Here is a 22,861-nt window from a genome sequence, read left to right on the forward strand (position 1 = left end):
CCCAGGAGCACCAATGTGCGGACTAGATACAATGTAGCGGGGATCAAAATAAGGGTAACATAAGAACAATCTAAAAATATTTTATCGAAAACTCCATCGATAGGCACCCGGAAACACTTCTAAGCCAGGAACAAGGTAGGTTGATTCAAGAAAAAATTAGCAAGGAAATGGACTCTCTGGCGTCAACCAACTAAAATCCGGATGAGTTCCTGGGGACGTCGTACTCCCCAGATATTTTTAGAATTTTTAGAAACTTTTTTTAGAATTTTTAATTCTTTTAAACGGCATATGGTTAAGCTCAAAAATTCTCAACTTTGCTCCAATTTAACCATCTTCATATCTCTTATAGATTTTGAGATCTCCATGTTGAGGGTCGAATTTAAAACACTCGGTATATATGGTTCGTTTAAATAAACGGGAAATATAATATTAATTCGGGAAATGTCAACTTTACATTTCCCGTATAACTGAAAATATCTAAATATTTTAGTTGTATATCCTCTAATGATTTTGTCATGGTGCTAAATTTTCAATCTTTTCCTACTTATGCTTTCCCCATACTATATGAATTCAGTTCTTGTAGAACCAATCTGTATTTAATAATTTTTTTTTATTCTTTATTTAGATAACTTTAAATTTACATCACTATTTTATTTAATTCTCTAAACAGTGCTTTAAGCTCTGGCCTCGAGAATATTAACTTAAGAAATATACAATGTTGGATTATTATACATTTTCTACTATACACCTAAATACATTTTATTTATTTTTTTAAACAACGTATAAACTTGGATTTCCTTAATGTTTTCAGGAACTTTATTATATGTGTCACTAGCTTGTGCGATTGGATTGCGTAAACCTATGTTTGTCCTTACGGTAAAATTATGAATATTACCTTGAGCCCTAGTATTATGACTATGAATATGAATTAAGTGTACAATATTTACATTAGATTTTTGTTGATTAGAAAGATTTTTTTTAAAGTTAAAGTTGTTCTAGTTCTAATATTGTATTGAGTTTTGGGATCCCCAATTCTTCATATAAAGCTTCGGTATTAGTAAACCTATCATAATTATATAATACTTTTAGAATTTTATTTTGTGTTATTTGGATAGAATTAAAATTTGTTTTTGCACATGTCCCCATATCGGCAATAGATATCTGAGGTGAGATAAAAAGAAGGCATTGTAGATATTTGGTTTTTGCACTTAGGTAATTTCTACACCTGTAGAGTATCGGAATCATTGCTGTGAGCTTGTTGGAAATATGCGTAATATATTCAGAACAATTTAATTGATTATCAATAATTAAATCTAAATATTTTATACTTTTTACTTCATTAATTTCTAAATGATTAATTTGTATATTCAGGTCTGAAATGTGTTTATTTTTTTGTTTAAATGTCATAAATTTCGCCTTTTCTATATCTATTTTTAATTTATTATAAAGCAGCCAGTCAAAATAAGTTCATAAATCTCTATTGATTTCTCTAACCAACGATTCCTCTTCCTCCCCAGTATACACTAAAACCGTGTCGTCAGCAAAAACACAATAACGGGCTCTGAGGTTTGCACGTCTTAGGCTTAGCACATAAATTGAGTATAGCAGTGGCCCAAGCACAGAGCTCTTGGGCACTCCATACTCAGTGCAAAGAACTGAACTCTGGATACCATTAACTTTCACATATTGCCTTTTTCCCGTTAAGTACGACGTAATTAAATTTTTCATATTGTTCTTAAAGCCCAAGTTGTCTAATTTACGTAAAAGTATATCGATGCTGACCACGTCAAACGCCTTTTACAGGTCCACAAATACTGCCACCACAATAGGTTTTTTATCTAGAGCTGCCAATATGTGGTCCATAAAATCCGTGATTGCGCTGAGGGTACTACTATTTTTAACACAACCATACTGAAACCGATCAAGTCCGAGATGTTTTTTAATAAAATCTATTATTCTTTTCTTTATTACAGTTTCTATAATTTTTGAGAATACACCTATGACAGTTATTGGTCTGTAGTTGTTCATTAAGTCTTTTTTGCCGGTTTTGAAGATTGGGATAACCCTAGGGTAAACTGTCCAACAGTGAACCACAGTACACAGAGAACCATTTTCAAATTTGGCGCAACTACATTTACCAACGGTCGTTAGTGTGTGTGGTGGGGACCGCTTAAAGCATCTCTAACGTATGCTAGTCGATTCTCGTCGATCAGTATTATTTTAAACGCGCCACGTGCAATTGTGTGTTTTCAGGTAAGCAAACTAAATTTCGTTTGTTTATTTACCCAATGTTTTTGGGGTGTTTGCTCAAATATTTTGAAATGTTTGATAGTGTCATCTATTGTTGATTCTTTTTAGCCAGCTTATAAATAATAATTCTTTTGTTGTACCGGTTCACTGTGTACACAGTAAATCGGTTCACTGTGGACCATATTATCTATAAAATGATATTTATAAAAAAATGGACTTTTAGCATCATGGCTCGCAAAAAACGAGAACGTAAAATCGGAAAGCACACTGAGGCACAAATGGCTGACGCTCTTGCTCTCAAGAATACGGGAATTAGCCTACGAGAAGCCTCTAGAAGGAAATCTATTCCCTATCCAACACCTCGGAGACACTTCATGAAGCAGCAACAGTCAGGAGACGATGTTCGACTTACTCCAAACTATGAGGTTAACAAAGTATTTACAATGGAGCAAGAAAAGTTGTTAGTGGAATACGTATATGAATGTGCTTATGCTTTTTACGGCATAACAAATAAAGATTGTCGTAGGATTGCTTACCAAATGGCAAAAAAAAATAATATAAAAATGCCTGCTTCATGGTCAAAACAGGAGTTAGCTGGAATAGAATGGCTGCGTTCTTTTCGCTAAAGACATCCAACCTTGATGCTAAGATGCCCAGAGCGTTGTAGTCTAGCCAGAGCAACCTCTTTTAACCGACCAAATGTGGGAAAATTTTTTGATAATCTTTATAATATTTTGCAAAGAGATCCACGGTTTGCCGATGGGACGCGAATTTTTAATTTGGACTTCCACTACTACCGTGCAAAAACCTCAAAGAGTCTTGGCACCCAAGGGTATAAAATGCTTGTCCAAAGTAACCAGTGGAGAAAAAGGAACATTAGTTACTACATGTTGTATCGTAAGTGTAAGTGGGCAAAGTCTACCGCCAGCTTTAGTATTTCCCAGAGTGCATTTTAAACCGCATATGCTTAATGGAGCTCCACCAGGCTCTTTGGGCTTGGCAACGTCCAGTGGCTGAATGAATTCAGATCTCTTTAGCGAGGTGATGCTTCATTTTGTCAAGCATAGCTCATCTTCAAAAGAGAATCCATCCATATTGATTATGGACAACCACGAATCGCACCTGACAATCAGAGCTATTGATATTGCAAAGGAAAACGGTGTTAATATTTTAACCCTTCCACCCCATACAACGCAGAAAACCCAACCATTAGATGTTGGTATAATGAAGCCGTTTAAAGAATATTATAATGCCTCTATTGATTCTTGGATGCTGAGAAATCCTGGGATTCCCGTTACTATTTATGAATTAGCATCTTTTATTGGAATAGCTTATCAGAAAGCTATGACACCATCTACAATTACAAATGCATTTCGGAAAACAGACATATTCCCGTTTGATCGTAACATTTTTTCAGAAGTTGACTTTATGCCTAGCTCCGTCACCGATAGACCTGACCCTGGGGATCGAAACCTATATATTTTGGACCAAGAGGTGGAAAATGGAAACCCAGATGACAGAGATGATATTGAAGAAAACACAAACTCTTCACAACGTGACATGTCAAAAGAAGAAGCTACTATATCCAATCAACCAGATGGTATCGAGAAAAACCTAAATATCGAGTCTCCTATTCCATCCACTTCGTATCAACAAAACAACGAAAATATTTTTATATCTCCCAAAGAATTTCAACCACCACTCCGTGCAGCCGCCAGAAAAAATACAAGGAAAAGACGCAAAGCGGGAAGGAGTCTAATTGCAACTGACACTCCTGAAAAGGACCTCTTGAAAATGGAGCAACAAGGTAAAAGACGAGTAGTTTCGAAAAAGACAAAGAGAGTCCTAATGGAAAGTTTATTGTCAAGCTCAGACACATCGTTGGTTTTAGACAGTGATAATGAGACATCAGAAGATGAAGCGTTACCAGGTATTAAGTTTGCTCTTGGGAGAGCCCCACTTCCTGATGACTTTGTGCTTGTAGAATTTCAATTTAAGAAAAATTTTAAAAGAAAATAAAAATAGTTTTTCTGTAACGTTCTTGCGTAGAAAAGTTATAGGCAATATGTTTTACATGCCTCTTATTACAGATATGGCAGATATAGATCTAGCGGACATAAAAACTATTTTACCAAAGCCTCATATTAATGGAAGTAGCTCAAGGCAAAATTCCTATTTTAAATTTAATGTTAATTTAGGTTTATTAGATGTTCGTTAAAATTCCTATTTTTTGTAAAAGTTAAGTTTTTTTTGTTTTGTTTTTTGTTCTTAGTTTTTTAAAAGAAGTTCTTATTTTTGTTAACTTATTTTTAGAATTTAAAACCTTAAAACTGGTTGTAATTATTAAAAAATACATAATCATACTTCATTCGTTTTTTTTTGTTTTTGGTTCACTTTGAACAGTGTAGATGGTTCATTGTACCCACAAGGTGGTACACAGTAAACCACAAAACAGGTTTTAAAAGAAAAATTATAAAGATTAACTCTATATTATTTTTTGTTAAATGGTGCCTGTATTTAATACATCATTATAATAACTAATATAAACTGAAGTTTGCAAATTTTTACCTTCTCTATTCTCTTTAAAAAATGAGTAAAAAATAAAAATGGTTCACTGTTGGACAGTTTACCCTACTTAATTTAAGTTTCTCAGGAAAAATGCCGTTTGTTAAAATATTATTTATTAAAACTGTTAAGCAGTGTAAAATATGGTCCTTTAAATTTTGTACATCTCGAACTGTCACACCATCTTGCCCTGAAGCAGAATTTATTTTTTTTAACTTCTTGCTCGCTTGCTAACTCTAAATCTAAAGTTGTTTGGCAAACTACATCATTGAAAATTTTATATCTCGGTCTAGTACGACTATCACCCTCAATAAAAATCAATAAAAAAAAATTGTCATTCTGTCTCATGCCTTTTATCTTGCCTTAATCAAAACTGATATCAGCAACTTCGATCAGATTAAATAAAACTGTGTGAAATTATCATCGTAGTAAACCCTTAATCATTTTTTTTAAATCACAAAATCTCTTGAACATTAACAGCGCCGGTTTTCGTGCCTCGGACATGCCCAGTGAGCCCTGATGCCAAAAGACGCCTGGTTATTCCAGTTCGCGAACGTTTCTCGAACCCGGAGCGTCGCGACGCCCTTCGGCTTAAATTTTACGACGATCGTGTCACGTGAACGGACTTGCCCGACCGGAATTTTGTCGAGAAAAACTTTTTTTCTTCGAATTTAAAAAAAATATTTATTTTCCGATGGAAAAGTTCCCCCTTGTTTGAGAAAAGTTGTATTATGAATTGTTAGCTTTGTGGATAAGGTGTTTGTGTGTTTAAATTTGTTTTTTAGATACTTTGTATTTTTAATGTGAGTTGTTTAATGGATAGTTTATTGGAAAATTAATAGAGCTTTTAGGTAAGTACTTCTTTATAAATACATGTTAAACTTTTTTTAATTTATAATTAAAAAATAATAATTATTTATGAATAATTAGGCTCATTAATACGGCAGCACAAAATTTGAAATAATGATTTTCACTTAAAAACCAAATAAACCCTTTATAACAGAAAACCATATCAAACATTTTACAGGACCATACACTTAAATTAAAATTTTTCTTTGGCACGTTAAATATTTAGATAAGGTTGGAATTGATTACATAAATATAGAAATGAAATATCCAGATTAAAAAAAAATTAAAATTATACCTAAATTAATAAAATCCTTCATACCAGGAATTTGATAGGGTAATACATTTACGATATTTAGAAAATCTTAAAAATATGCTTTAAAATCGCAAGACACTTTGGGAATATTCGAAGTAAGATAAGTGTCATAAAAATCGATATTTTGAAAATGTCCTAACATAAATAGAATTGTTATATTATAAAATAAATTCATGATTTTTTTTTAAGAATTAATTTATAAAAAAAAATTAACAAAAAATTTAAAAATTTTATATTGAAAATTAAAATATGTTAATTTTAACATTTTTTCTCTCTGTTTTTTTCGCTAGCATTTTTCTATCTCTACGTACAAATAAAAAAAAATGCTGAAAGAAATCATAAAAGTATAATTTAAAAAGCACTGTTAACATTCCTATAAACACGTAAATAATCAATTTAAAGAAAGTGTCTCATATCCATTTAAATTATGAATTCATTTACTTATATCTTTAACGTCTTTTTTTTAATTGTTGTTTTTACGGCTCATATATTTTGTATGCTTCTTGCTAAGTCATTTGAATGTGGGGCACATTCTGATTTGAAGGTTTATTATTGCAGACGTATATTAGGGTGTGCTCAAATGGATAAAAATATTGCTAATTAAAATTATGAAATCATCAGTGTTTTTTTTGTTTTAAAATATTTTGAACTAAACCTTACTAGTTCTAAATACCACATTTTATCCAGATAGTAAGATCTTTCTGTTGATAAATCGAACCAACCAATGATTTAATTATAATAATATTTTACTAGTTTCAATCGTAGTTCTCAAGCGATATAATGATTCTTTAAATAGTGCAACATATTATAGTTGTTTTGATTTTTTTATTTAACTAATAACATAATATTAAAGACCTTTTTTTACTACCAGGGATCTATAAGAATTACATTTTAGCTATTGGATTTTATTGTTTTAATAATAATAATCATAATAATAATAATAAGCTTAAATAGATACACACTAGGAAGGAATAGGGTGAAGAAAGGAGAGGGGCAGGAAGGTGGTATATTAATGTTAATATTAACTACATATGTATGCGATAATTTAAATATACATATATCGCACCCTGAAAACTAAACTGACACATTTCAAAAAAGCCCGTTTTGAGTTATCGCCAAAAAACAAATTGACTTACCAGTAATTGGATTTTAAAGGGTGTTTAACCAAGTGTTTTATCGTATCTTGTGTATTTTTTTTGTGGAATAAATAAACACAAGTTAATTTTAAGTATTTAAAAAATTTATTTCTTATTTCAACATAATTTTCCTATTTTTATATAATTTTTAATAAATAATGTTTTGAGTTGTGACGGTTTATATTTAAAAACAAATGGCAATTTGTTAAATTAAAATGACCCTGTTTTAAGGATAAATAGAAATAAGAAACAAAATCTTACATTAAAATGTTTTTTTATTATATAATAAAATTAGCTTATTACATTATATTATTCATTATAATATAGTATAATAAGTATACATAAAATACAACAAATATATCAAAAAATATAAATTCTAAAAGGCACTCGAGAATTGCTTTACTTTGGTATCTACCTATAGTCCTTAAAAGTATGTTGCATCTAAATAACAAAAAAATTCTTAATTATAATTAATGTTTTGTATAATATGTATAAATACATAAGGTAATATTTTATTAAAAAACTAATTTAGACTTATTCTTAAACAAGACTCTTACGCACATAGATTCTCAATGTACGAGGCATAAAACTTCGGTATAACCTGGTTTTTAACTAAATCTAATAAGTCTTTCTTCTTATTTTCACTTAAAGGTATTTTGTTTTGTGTCTTTATACTTTTGTCTTTTTTTTCTTATACAAACTTCTTTCGAAGAACCATCTTCAAACGAAGTTTTATAGAAAAAGGAAAATAGACTTTCTCTATAAAATTCTAAGATTTGTAAATCTTTCCAAGTCACATCCTGTCCTTCTTCATTTTTGGAAAAGTTACTTCCCCATTCTTCTTGAAGAATGCGCATATCCCAAAAATCTTCATAGTTTAGCTCATAAATTGTAAATGGAGGTTTTGTTTTTTTTGCTGTTCTAATTAGTGTCACATACTGTTGTGGCGAATAAATTGGACCAGATTTTTAGATATTTTTTTATCTCTTTTTCCAATCATACTATGGACAGTATCGTTTTCATTTTGCGTATGCCCCCTTATCAGAAATTTCTGGGTTATTTTCTTTATTTTAAAATGATTTACAGATATTTATTTTTCTGCTGTCCACTACAGTTATCGGGGTATATAGTTACCTCTAAATTTTCATTATCAGCTTGTCTAGCCATGTTATTTAAAAATTTTAAAACACACGACCCAATCTCCACTGCTCCCCTATTTCCCTCTATTTCATTGCAGAAAAAACAGTCGACGTTGGCAAATCGACTATAAAGTTTTCCACCTCCTTCTTGCTTTTTTGCTAATTCAGAAATAGTGAAATTAAAACAATTTAATTTTGACTTGAAATAGAGTGATGAAATATCACCTCAAGAACACTGCATTACAGCTTGTAAATCATATACTATTACCCTTTTGCTATTATCAATTTCACTCTCGTTTTTCTTTTTATGCTCCCTACACAAGTTTTTTTCCCTAATATGCAAATCATGATTAGCTTGATAATTTTGACGATACTCTTCTGGTGCATTTTCGAAAGACACGCACAAGTTACACTGGTCCTTTTTGGGACAGAAAAATCCCAGATTATATTTTGTATTAAAAATATTTCGATAGTTGGCATAGCTATCAGCACTTTTGTTAACCCTTAGTTGGTCTTCTTTGAAATCTCTATATAAATCACTAATAGTCTTACCGCCGTCAATAAATTCTCTCGTAGTTTGTTGCCTTAAATAATGCAATTCAATTCTCGGGATAGATTTGATATGTTCATTGATTCTTTTTATTAAATCTTGATCAATCATGGGCTGTTTACCATGCTTTCCACGCATCTTCTTTTCGATGAAACCATTTTGATTTTTCTTTCCTAGCACAGTCCTTATTGGTCGATCATTTATATCTAATGTAGCTTTTAGGAAAGTTTTACAGATTCTTATCGTTGATCCATCAATTTCAAAATAAAAAGCATTATTTTTAGTTCTTGATTTTTAATTCTTGATAATTAGGATTTATTTCTTTACAACAGGACGCTAAAAAATCCCTTTGTCGCGATATATCACCAAGACTCCAGTAACTTTTAAAAATTTCCTGTCTTTTTGTATCGTCTATATTAGTAGAGCATTTAAGCCTACATTTTTCACCACAAGCATTTCTCATTTGACGCGCCGGAACCTTTTTTCTGCTTTTTGAAACGGAAGTATATGCTTTACCTAAGTTTCTTGATTTCTTCGCACGAGCTTGTGTCCAACTATCCGGTTTTGAAAGTCTTTTCCTTGCCTTTACCGTGACAACCTCGTGATCCTCATCTGATGAATTGCTGCTACTGATGGGGAACTGGAATTCAATTCTGCTTGACTTTGAAGAGGGCACACGTGGATACAAATTATTATTGGAAGAAAGAAAGGAAGATCAAATATTGGATCTTGATCACTATCATCTATGTCACTTTCTAACTCGTGAATTGGTGATACTCTATTTTTTCGCGGTAACCTTGAAATTTTTAGTTTCATGTTATCAGAGTCCATTTGTACTTTACATTCTTCAATTTCTTTTCTATTAGGTCTTTCGGGAGAAATAGGGCTCGCGTGAAATACGTTTTTTAACTCTGTATATTTTTTCGGATTTGGATATAGGTTGTTGACCACCTATAAAGAAATAATACATACACATAATAAAATTTTGATCTTACGCTTTTCTTTACTTATTACTTACTTCAGATAATATATTATTATCATCTGGAAGTCCTGGAACACATTCAACATTAGCTTCAATAGCATATATTTTATCTACTACAGGTAGTTCCTGTTCTTCCTGTTCTATAGGTATACCTTTCACACTTTGTTCCGGCGATGCTTCAATTTCATTTAGTTGCTAAAATTTAATTACACCATTTTAGGATTTTTAAAAATGATTGGTGTACACGCTAATTTTTTTTATTGTGACTCCCTATGAAATTTTTTGGATCACCCTGTATAAAAAAGTGTCATAATAATATAATATTAGCATTTGAGATGTAGTTTTTGCACAATATATTATTAAATATACAGGATGTGCCAGAAAGTGCGAAAAACCAAAAATATATTTTGCCTTAATGGAATGCCCTATATATTATTAAATTTCTAAATACTACATACAGAGTGATGCAAAAAAGATAATGGGCATTATAAAAAATTACCGTCTATAATATCCTTAAAAAAAATTACCATATTCTCTTTATTATACTCTGTGCTTCCAGCTTCGAGTCTACTTTGTTCATTTTTACTTATATTGGTAAAAAGTTCCGCCGAAGAATTTGTACTAGTTTGCGCCAGTGCTAAGCTTAGAATTCTTCTTGATCTTGAACTTGACGCCATTTTTAGGTTTATTTCCGACTAAAAATTTTACAGAACATAATAACCAAAATACCGAAAATGACACATTTTAAATAATTATTGTCTTATTTAATTATTAAACCTGAAAACCTTGAAATTTAAAGAAAGTTTGTTTCAATGTTTAAACCTAAAACGTCATAACTCTAAAAGTATCGCTTTAGTTTTTAGGAAAGTAAGCTGAAATTTTAATCACTAGCATATAAAAGTAGTAGGTTTTTAATACACGATGGATAGATGGCGTCATTTAGTGTCGTTTTATTAAATAATCTCACAATCGCTAAATTTTGAGTTATGACAGTTTAGTTTTCAGAGTGCGATATACATATATATACCAGGTGACACTGACAAAAAGAAACACTTAATAACTTTTTTGCTTTTCAAGATAAACAATTGAAATTTGGTATGGCCATAGAATAGTTATAAGAGCATCTTTTGACATATTGTATTATTTTTCACCACTTTCGTTTTAACAGGTAGTGACACTAACTTTCTTATTTTATATGGCACACTTGGTATATTATTACGCATAAAATTTTGACTATTGCATTTATCCATATTTACCAAGTGTACAGTTTCACAATATTCCACTATATGCTTTGTGAAAAATGAATTTAATGCACATATTTTATGAATAATTATTATTAACTGGTAACAAAAACATATCCCCTGTTTTTGATTTTGGTACAGTGATAACGATAATCCCATTATTTGCTATCGTTGCAATTTAATTATTGTTAATATTATTTATTTATTATAGAAACCTAAATGTAAACATAACATAGGTTAATTTATTATATTTACTTATTTATATATAATATATTATCCTAATATTTTACATTGTTGTTTTTGTTTTCAGATTATTTCCAGTATAGTTGGGACTTAAGAGGATTCAGATAATTGTAAAACATTGAACTAACAAATTTTTTATCCGTGTTTTCTAGTGATAGTGATAAAAAGTGATAGATGACTTTAATTTTAGTTTAGTGATTAAACGGAGACTAAGCAAAATGGTGGTTCTTCCAGATAAACTTTTAGTAAAGGTGATGGTCCTGTCGATGGTGGCTACAACTGGTAAGTACTAATGAAAAGTACCTACGGTTATAAATAAAATATATTTTAAAGTAGTATGTATGATATATATTTTGGTATGAGTTCTAATATTCTGTAAATATTAATTGGTTTTTTACCTTTATATTTTTTAACAAATTAAACTATAAAATATAAGAAGAACTTATTGATTAATAGTAGAGATATAGTAAAAAAAAATCGAATAAATAATAAAAATAAATGTTTAGTAATTATAAGAACTTCTCAATTTTTAAGCCTTTCGATAATAGTATATTAACCTTGTTTACAGCAGCTATTTATAGCGTTGTCATTCATTGCGTCATTTTAGTAAATCATCGAAAATAATTTGAGCATCACACCAAAGGTTCCATCCAGATTTTGCCTGGATTTACTCTATCTAACCATCTTACCTAAAACTGAACTATTGAATTATTCATTACTAAAAATATTTAAAGTATTTTCTTTCTAAATTCTAATTCTCTAAATAACTGCAATAGTTATTATAATGCTAAATTGCATTAACTAAAAATAAGAATTAATATCTAAGAATGATTAACTCTATGGTTGATCTTATAAATATTATGATTTAAGGGCAGAGGTTAAAAATTTATTTAACCTTTCTGGTAAAAATTGATGCAGAAGCCATGCAACGTATGTGAGGAAGAACATTAAATATTTTGCACCCCTTATAACCTCAGAATATTGAATACACTAGAATAAACATTGGTTGCTTTGGATTGAGCGCAACAGTGACAAACAATAGTTTGTTTTGTTCTGTTTCTGTATATATATGTATGTCTTTTAAATTATGATTATTATCTTCTTTGTCTGAACTTTTAAATTGTGACGTACGTTTGACTAAATTTGTTTATTTAAAATAAGTTTTGTCACCATATTTTATATTTTGACCCCTTTAGAGAGAAAGTTTTTGTTATTTTTGTTTTTTATTATTAATTTTGAGTCGTAGCACTGATGTTGGCTTTTTGATAGACGAAAGACTTTGGCTATTGAAAAAATATATACATGTTATACAAATCGCTTCGCGCATTTTATTATCGTCACTAATTATCTACGTGTACACAGTCATTCTTGCATGCTTCTTATATATTCCTTAATAGGCACTACGACTAATATATGTGGGTAGGCAAGCACAAAGTAATTATAAGTGGGCCCATTTGATTGTCTTACCAAACAACTACTGCACATAAAGTTGGACTTTTTTTTTATGGTAAAAACAAGCACAAGAGGAAAGTCCTATGTCACTCTTGGAGTGGTGCTTGCGCGAAGATATTTGTGGGCATTTATCTTGAATTGCTGCAGGTTGTATGCGTCGGGAAATATGTGAGGTGGAAGCCCGTTCCACAAAGAAGATGTTCTCCAGATGAATGAGTCCCGATACAGCGACGTCCTTGGGGTAAGCAGGTAGGCAGTTGATGAGCCGCAACTGCTAGACGCGTCCTTCTTGCCGGAACAGCCCTGGGTGGGATCAGGCCTGCCAGCTCAGAGGAGCACTTATCGTGATAATAACGGTAGAATAAACAGAGATCAGCCACGTTTCTCCTGTGCTCCAGACTATCCAGACTCTTTGTCAGTTCTGGTTTGTCGATAAGACAAATAGCTCTCTTCTGTATAGAATCCAGCAGGTTTAAACTATGCTTGGGTGCAGAGCTCCAGACATGCGAGCAATACTCGAGGGAAGGGCGTATTTGAGCCTTATAAAAAGTCAGCAGCTGTTCTGGTGTATACAGTTTTTTCGTTTTGAAAAGCACTCCGAGTTTTTTGGAAGCCGCCCTGGCGACCTCGGCAACGTGGTCATGCCAGGACACACTGTTGGTGACCTCGACTCCTAGAAGATGTAAAGATGATTTCATTGGCAATGTTTTCCCTGCCATAACCAGCTCCGGGCCACCAAGGTTAGTCTTCATCGTAAATACTGCAGCCTGTGTTTTTTTAGCGTTAAAATTGACCAAATTGTTATCGCCCCACTCCAAGATTGTTCTAATATCGTTGTTGGTTGAAGCTACTTGTTGCTGCCTAAGATTCTGAGAACTTGCGGCTGTCGTTGGTTTGGCGGACTTAAATGTGGAAATAAGTATGCTATCGTCCGCAAAGCTGTAGATTGGATTGACAGTGGTTCCTAGCAAATCGTTGATATATATCAAGAAAAGGGTGGGGGATAGAATGCATCCTTGAGGGACTCCAGCGTTAATATTAAATTTGTCGGAGAGGTATCCATCGACGGCTACTTGGATTGTTCGTTGTTTAAGAAAACTTTTGATCCAATTCAATAATGAGTTTTGTATGCCGATTGAGGAGAGCTTGGTTAGTAGTCTCTCATGCCACACTCTGTCAAATGCCTTGGAAATGTCAAGAGCGACTGAGCGGGACTCGCCGTGCTTCTCCATGGCCTCCGTCCACAAGTGTGTGACGTAGGCTAGAAGATCGCCGATGGATCTAAGCTTTCGGAAGCCGTATTGATGATCGCTGATTAGTTTAGATGATTCCAGATATCTTAACAGTTGTTGGTTGACTGCTTTCTCCATAATCTTCGATATTACTGGAACTAGTGCAATCGGGCGGTAATTAGAGGGAATCGTCTTCTTACCCTTTTTGGGTACAGCTTGCACTCGAGCAGTATTCCAGCTTGTTGGAAATTGGCCCTGCTTATACGATGCCGTGAACAGTCTACATAAGGGAGGAGTCAATTCGTCTGCATAACGTTTTAGTATTAGGGCTGGAATTCCATCGGGTTCAGAAACTTTGATGGTGTCTACGCTTTTAAGAATTTTATTTATAATTCGTTGGGGAAACGAAATTTCTCCCATCGATGAATTCACCCTTGGCAAATATGGCGGTGTTTTGCCTTGCAAGTGCAGAGTAGAATTGGGCGCGAAGAGTTGACCCAGTAAGTTGGCTTTTTCCCTTGCTGTTACCACGATAGAACCATCATCTGCTGTTAGGGGTGGCAAGGCCGACTTAGCAAATCCTTGACTAACGGCTTTCGATACCGACCAGAAAGATCTTATTCCATTTGGGCAGTTTAGCAGTTTGTTTTTGATCCTGTTGTTGTGACTCTCTCTGCATTCATCAATAATTCCCTTGCAGCTATTTCTGGAGGCTAAAAAGTTCGTCCGATTTTCGATGGAAGGATGTTGACGCCAATATGACGATATGCTGCGTTTTTAGTGTTTACTGCCTTTTTGCAATTCAGGTTGAACCATTGCTTGTTGTTTGATCTGCATTTAGTAGAAAAAGGGATATAAGCTTCCATTCCTGCCAAGATCGTCTCTGTAATTTGGTTTGCACATTCTGAGATGTTATTGGTTCTAAAGCAGACTTCTTTCCAAGGGAATGAGCGATAAAATTCCCGAAGATGGTTCCACTCTGCTGATTTATAGTGCCATACCTTCCGCGGCATCGGAGGATCCTGCGTTTTAACCTCCAACTGGCAAGAGACTGTTATCAATTTGTGGTCCGATGTTCCTAGGGGGGCATGACGGATACAGTGTACGAGTCAGGTTCTAGAGCCAAGACCAGATCTAGGAGATCCGCGAACTCGCCGTCTCGATCGGGGATTTTGGTAGGTTTCTTCACAAGCTGCGTAAGCCGGCATATGGTGGTAAATAGCTCAGCTTCTCGTCCTTCATTGTTGTTATTATTGCAGAAGCGCAGCCAGTTGATATAATGAACGTTAAAATCACCCATGACGATGATTTCTGCGCTTGGGTAGTCAATTTGCAGATGGTTAATGAAATCAACCAGGTTAAAAAAGAGCCGTCTATATTGGGCGTCGCTTGGTGGTCTGTAGATACAGCAGATAAATTTCATGGTACCACTAGCTATTATTTTGAACCACATGACGTCGAAGTCCGCAGGTTCAAGCGTTTCCTCCCGCTGGCAACTCAAATCGTTCTTGATTGTCATAGGCCTAAAGCCATTAAGAAAATCTTTTTTCCTCTATCGACTTAAAAGTTATATTTTTTACCCCAATAGTGACTTTTTAGTCCTATTAACGCATAAATATTTTTTTTGATCAATAAATAATCAAAAAATTAGTTCGGCAGTAATTTTTAAGGACAAACGCGTATATTTTTTAAGTCGAAACATAAAAATTTACTATATAAATAAACTGCTCTCAAACATTTTTGCAAGATCATAAATCATAAGGAGAAAGCCTTCAGGTTAGTAATGTAATTAGTAGTATGCAGTCTTATGTTCAAAAAGACGAGTTTAGCCTGGTGATAATAATTTTAATTTTACTTGACGAGCAAAAAATAATAGTAGGATATTTAAAAAGATTTTTGGAAAAAACATAAAGTACAAAGTGAAAACATTTGGCCAATAATGTAACCAGTAGTACGCGAAAGACTTACATAAGCGAGGATTTTGCGATAAGTGATCCATCAATCTTTTAATTACAAAATTTTAACTTCGCACTAAGAGAACAAATGGAACAAGAAATTACATTAAATTTGCCTTAATTGATTGCTTTTAATGTTAAACTTTTCCGTAATGACACACCCTTTTTAAATTACTGCTCATTTAACCCGATTATCGGCTGGAAATTTAACTCAGATCCTGCTGCTCTTTTTGAATTCCCCATTAGCAGAGCCCCGGTAAATATTCTAAAACTGAATTTATCACCTCTGTCATAAGTGCATTTAAATATCGCGCTTAGTCGAAATGAGATATAATTTTAGTTAATTAGGCTTTTAAATTTGAAAACCGAAATTTCGACCTTTTATAATGTGAAATTAAAATGAGCGACGTGATATACCGTTTATTTTGCTCTTAACTTATTATGAGAGCTAATGCATACAGCAAATGCGCAATTTAAACACCTTAGGCGGAAATACTTTTACATAAATGAAATTTATTGTATAGCCGGAGTAACACTATCATTAGATATAACACATATATATATTCAACGATTTTTTAGTAAATTTTTAGTTTTGGTATATTTATCAACCGTATATGGTTAAAGTAAGTTTATTAAACTATAGAATATACGTATATCATATACTATTCTGTTTCAATGTAAGAAAATTTAGACGTTTAAAAAAATTGACACGAGATTTACATATCTAGTTTTTAAACTCGACTGTTAGACCTTAAATATTTTATTCAAATTTAAATATATTTATTGCCTAACAGAAATCTAATCCTAATCGCTAAGAAAATATATCAAAATATAAGTAATAACAATTCATATACCATGAAAAATAATAATAATCATATATAAAAATATAACTAATAGGTAATCATGAAATATGTTCAAGAAGAAAAAAAATATATATAAGAGCCATATTAACTAAATATGTTTACGATATTATTTGACAATATTTTTTTAAAAGACGAGAAGACATGATGATATTGATGTAGTTCTGCTAAAAGATCACTGTTTTTTATCGATATTATCAATACTAATGACGCTGTTTTTATGGTAAATATTTATCAAATTATACCAAATTTAAATATACAGTGTTATTAAATTAAATATTGGATATATATTCTCGCAGAAACATTGTCTTTTTACAAAACAAACCTTACCCCAGGCACCCCAAACATTTGCCCATTAAGAAATTCCATTGAAAAATCATTTTTTTTTCATCCATTATATCCAATTTTGGAAAGATAACGATTGGTGGGATGCTATTTCCAATTGCATTTACCGCTATTGCCATTGTAACCAAAGTGCCACTATAATATTTTGCTCGTGCTCTTGCTTTTGTTTATTTAAATGTAATTATATTACATTTTAATAAACAAACTGTTATTAGAATGGATATTAACGACGAAACCAGCTGTTATTCATGCGTAATATTTTTAAAAACAATATTCTTTAAAACATTAATATTATTCATACTTTCGTCAAGGGTAGGGTTAACGAAAAATGTTAATGTTTTCCAAAAAATAATTACCAGAGAGAAAAATGCTTTTTAAAAAAATTATCAGTGAGAATATACGTATATAATATACGATCTTATTTACAAATTTGACAAAATTTTGGAATTTAAAGAATTGACAAGAGATTTACATATCTAGTCTTTAAACTCGATCATTACACTTCAAATATGTCATAAATCGACCCCGATATCACATATATGCCATTGTGTAACATACGATGTACTTTACTTTTCATGCACATATATATCTTATAGTATTAATATTGGAATATCATAGACTGAGAAATCTAAAAAATAGTAGGAAATGTGTTAACGTGTATGAAATCTAATAGTTACACCAAATAAGATATATAAATTGAAAAAAACTGAAAAATACGAACTAGCTCAAAATTAAACAAGCATTTAAAAAATAAAATTTAATTTAGAAAAATGCAGTGGTATACTTTTTTCTATTAAAAAATATTTACGATTAATGTAAAATTTGTTGGTAGACTTTCTGGACACCCTGTAAAATATATCATAATTTAAGCTTAAATAGTTACCTTCATTATAAATTCCACATCAACAATTATTTAACGATTAAAATATTGGTTTTATACTTGACTTCTATAACTAAAAATTCAAAGCCTAGTTGATGGTAAGTATATTTGTCAAAAAGCTCATTCCATTTTGCAAATGTCGTTAAGTACTATACAATCTACCATACTTCTATGGCATAATAATTTTATATTTTTAACATTAAATTCCTCAACGTATATTACGCGGACATTTTATTCGATATGTATAATTGAAGAAAGAAAGAAAATGTGCTATATTACGAAAGAATAATCTTGTGTACAAGCATCCTACAAGCTAACAAAACAAAACAAAAATACAAATTCAAAAATTGACAAGACAATGAACAAAATTAAACACAAGAAGACAAAAATTTTTGAACATACTTGAATTAAAGATAACTAAATAAAACAATCAATTACTAAATAAAGGTAGACTTGTTGACAAAACTAGAGAAGAAAAAAAAAACTTTCCAACATGTCCAAGGTTAAAACCTTTCATTAAAAAAGTCATCCATAATATGCCTTAGCCAATAAAAGCGTCTTTAATTCTCTTTTAAATTTCATCCGATATATGTCTAACACATAGAGGAACATGATTGTAAATTTTTTTACTTATGTAAATTAATGAGTTTGGGAATTTTGTGAATAAGAGCAGCTGTTTCTAAGATAAAGAGTGAAAAAAGAGTTAGGATTTTTTCAGAAATGAAGAGGGGTTTGCAAGAATCTCTTAACTTAGCAGAACACAGGTATCTAACTGCTTTTTTTTGAATAACAAAGACAATGTTAAATAGCCCCTTATTGTTTAAACCCCAAAAAGGCAAGCCATACCAAATATGAGATTCAATAAATGATAAGTACACTGAACGTGCAACCACCCCTCCCAGCTCTTGTTTTGCCATTCTTACTGAAAAACATCCAGAAGACAATTTCCCAACTAAATGTAAAATATGATCTTCAAACCGAAGGCGACCATCAATGGTAATTCCTAGAAACTTGCAGCACTATTTATTCTGCAAGAGGGAATTTTCTTCAAACATCAGACCCTGAACATCGCACTTAAACCCCATAATAGACGTCTTTTTTACATTAAACACGAGCCTGTTGGAAGCACACCACCCTGATAAAATCTAAAAGTCTTCAAGGATACAAGTCTTAATATAATCAGAATTTTTATGGCTCCATAGTATGGTGGTATCATCAGCAAACTGAACCACCTTGTCCTGCAGTTTCAATGAACTTAAGTCATCCACATACAGTAAAAATAACAGTGGTCCCAACACTGAACCCTGGGGAACGCAACATTTTAGGGATCTAGAAGCAGACAAACGCCCAGACACTCTAACCTTCTGAGTACGATTTGATAGATAGGACTCAAGTCATCGCAACGCTACGCCCATAAAACCATATTTATCGAGCTTAGATAACAGTATTCCATGATCCACACAGTTAAATGCTTTGGATAGATCACAAAACACTGCCGCCGATGACTCTCCAGAATTCAAGGACACATAGACGCTCTCCAAAAAGCTAAAAACAGCATCATGAGTCCCTTTACCGGCTTGAAATCTAAACTGATTTACAGACAAAATGCCATTATGATGTAAAAAGGACAAAATTCTGCTTTTTGCAAGTTTTTCAACTATCTTAGAGAGGGTAGACGAAATAGAAAATGGAACGGAAATTACAAGGCTGATCCAAATCTCCACCCTTATGAAGAGAGATAACGACTGCCTCTTTTAAACATGAAGGAAAAATGTCAATATGTAAAGAATTGTTTATGGCAGAAACTAAAGCATTTAAGGCTGAATCAGGCAAAAAGAGTAACAACCTCGAAGATATCCCATCAGCTCTAGATGATTTATGATCTTTTAGGCGTTTGATTTCATTTTTTACTTCGGTAAGATCGACAGGATGAAAGAAAAATGAATGCTCAACCGACACTTGTTGAAGATAGTGTTAGATCAATGTTATTACGAATGCCCTTGAGCAAGATATTAGGTATATCACAATAATAGTCGTTTAAAATGTCAGGTCTTAACTCCGGTTCAGATACTTTTCTATGGCAATGTCTAAAATCATGAATAATTGACCAACACTCTCTTTGCCTATTTGATGACATATTTAAGCCATCCCTATAATAATTAGATTTTGCTGCTTTAATTGTCTTTCTGTACAGACTACGGTATTTCTGATGATATACAAGGATATTTTCATTTGTGGTATATTTGCACAATTTAGTCAAAAAACGGAGGTTTTTAGCTGAAATTCTAAGGCCTCTTGTAACCCATGGTTTTCGTTTCTTAGTTTTAAGCCTCATTTTAGGAAAACACTGATTGATCTTATCACACAAAACTTGAAAAAATAAAGTAAGTGGGTCAGAAGCCGTTTCAAGTGCATTCCAATTTACCGAAGCTGTAGCAGCAGAAAAAGCAGAAATTTCTCCTGCTGAAAATTCTTACCATATAATGAGATGAAGATAATACAGTATTATATGGCATTTTAGCAAGAATAGCTTCATGGTCGGAAATACCAGATGGGAGTACTGTGCATAAAACGTCATCAAAACTTGTACAGAAATAGTCAATTGTAGTTGCAGATGAAGAAGTTATTCGTATGGGAGAAAGAACGTGCATTTTCAAATCGTAAGAATTTAAGATACTTAAAAGAGAAGTACGTGGCAAGGTTTTATCAGTGTAGTTGATATTAAAGTCACCAGCCAATATAACCTTAGAGTGTAGGGACAACTGGGATAAAAGAGAATCAAGTTTGTCCAAAAACATAGCAATATCTCCTATAGGTGGCCTATAAACACAAAGAATATATAAATTAAAACGCTTATAAAAAGAAAGAGAGAATTCAAAAACATTATCTAACAGAAGATTATCATACTTATGAATATTACAAAAAATCGATTCAATTAATTGTCAAAATTGAAGTTCAAACAACAATTTATACCTGGTGTAAACTAAAAATAAACATTTATTTAACTATCGTATGTTACTTGGGAATGTTCATTGTCCGTATACAACGTGGCCAAGATAAAAAGGGCCAGTATAGGGATCTCTGTAATCGTGAGCGAAAGTCGATTATATGGGAAGAATTTAGCGGCTTTTGGTGCTCAATAACATGCCGCTTTGAAATCTAAAAAATTTCGGAGAAACAAAAAAAACGGATTTTTTGAAAAAAAAATTTCTACTGAATTTGTTACAAAATATTTTTTTAAATAAATGACACTTTCTTATAGTCACTTTTTTCTCTCATTAAGATTCCGTTATTAAATTTTAGATCCAACGTTTCGTCTTCGGATCACTATGATGAACTTTTTTTTTTCAAATATGGCCCTGGTTTTTCGATATCAAATACTAAAAGTGCTTTTAATTCCGAACTCAACGGTATATCACTAGTTGTAGTTTAATCATGTTTTAGACCTTTTTAAGCATTATTAAATATCTTCGATGCCTCAAAAGAACGTAGACTTTGAGAACAAAATGGTCGTCATAGAGATATGCTTTTTCTTGTTTTCTTGCCTAAAATATTTAGGATAATAATATTATTTGAAAAGATCTAAGGCCTACTCAATACAACTAATTTAATGCTGCCTAATAAATCAATTCAACTACGTTAACAAACAGTAACAATACATAACATAGGAAGAAACTATAACAATACATAACCAATAAACGAGTACAAAATAAAAGAATCCAAGTCGGTAGTAGATGTTCAAAAAGATATCCTACATTTTCTAAGCGTAAATAGAATCTCCTTATCGTAGATTCCAACACATTATTGAGCAGTATTGGTCTTATGCTCTCAAAAACCCTGATCTTCGAAATTCTTCTTCGGTTCTAAAATTGTTTTTATAAACGAGATTTTTTACATACCTCCAAAAAAATAAATCTAAGAACTAAATGCTGACCATGGCATTCTGGAATATGTGCTGATATATCTTCTTGGAAATTTAGTTGATAGATATTTCCTAACTACTCTAATATTATGAACAGCTTCTTTTAAATCGTTTTGCAGTAATTCAACGTAACGCTCAGAATTCAAATTATGGTGGTAAATGAATTGCCCTAAAATTCTTCTTTGCACAATATTAGCCCATATATCGAAAACGCACTTGATGGCAATTTCTTCTATTGAAAATACTATTTTTCGTTACCATGCTCTCATCAGACCAGATGATCTAGTTAGTAAAAACATCATTATCTTGGCATTTTCTCGTGTACCAGTCGCAAAATGTTCAACGCGTCTGTGCATCACCCGGTTCTTGGCAAAGTCTGTATTTATACGGACTATATTTATGCAGATTTGCCAATGATCAAAGAAACCCTTTTAATCTATATAAGTCCCAAAATACCAAATTTGAATCAAATCGAAAGAATAGAAAAAAAAGCTTTTAATAGTCCTACAAAAAACTTAATAAATCCGATAACAGTTCGTTTCTAATATTAACACCCACTGTATTCTATTTTTAACTAGCAGATTGCTATAAACCTGCCCACTGTGTCGAATAAAAAAGTCGATAAATTCTAAAAGGTCAAAACTTAATTATCAGAGCTAAAAAAGCAGCATTTTAGTCCGAAGTCTTTTGGTTTTTTCCATTCCCGTCATTTACACCTATTTTAAGCATTCAATCAATGAATTTAGAAACCAGGTCCCGAGCTAATTAAGCCAATTTGCTGCTATTAAGACAAATCTAAATAATTCAAGCATCAGGGAAGCCATTTAAATTGGAAATATGATGACGTTAGACGTCAAAATCGATCGCTTTAGGAGGGTAGCAAAAGAGTTAGAGCAAAAAAGTCGTTTCCTAATTCCGACCCGATTTCAATTGGTTTAAGTATTTTT

At 32.1% G+C, this 22,861-nt stretch overlaps 1 protein-coding gene across 5 annotated transcripts in view; it reads left to right on the forward strand.

The window, feature by feature from the left end:
• Positions 1–11,352: 11,352 nt before the first annotated feature.
• Positions 11,353–22,861, forward strand: part of LOC126736543 (uncharacterized) — a 736,497-nt gene continuing 724,988 nt past the window's right edge. For all 5 annotated transcript variants that reach the window (XM_050440939.1, XM_050440940.1, XM_050440938.1 and 2 more), the window contains exon 1: positions 11,353–11,550. In XM_050440939.1, coding sequence (XP_050296896.1) covers positions 11,487–11,550 — 64 coding nt within the window. In that variant the 5' untranslated portion in view covers positions 11,353–11,486. The remainder of the gene's footprint in view (positions 11,551–22,861) is intronic.

Source organism: Anthonomus grandis, chromosome 5 (assembly GCF_022605725.1).
Source record: "Anthonomus grandis grandis chromosome 5, icAntGran1.3, whole genome shotgun sequence".
NCBI classification, from domain to species: domain Eukaryota; kingdom Metazoa; phylum Arthropoda; class Insecta; order Coleoptera; family Curculionidae; genus Anthonomus; species Anthonomus grandis.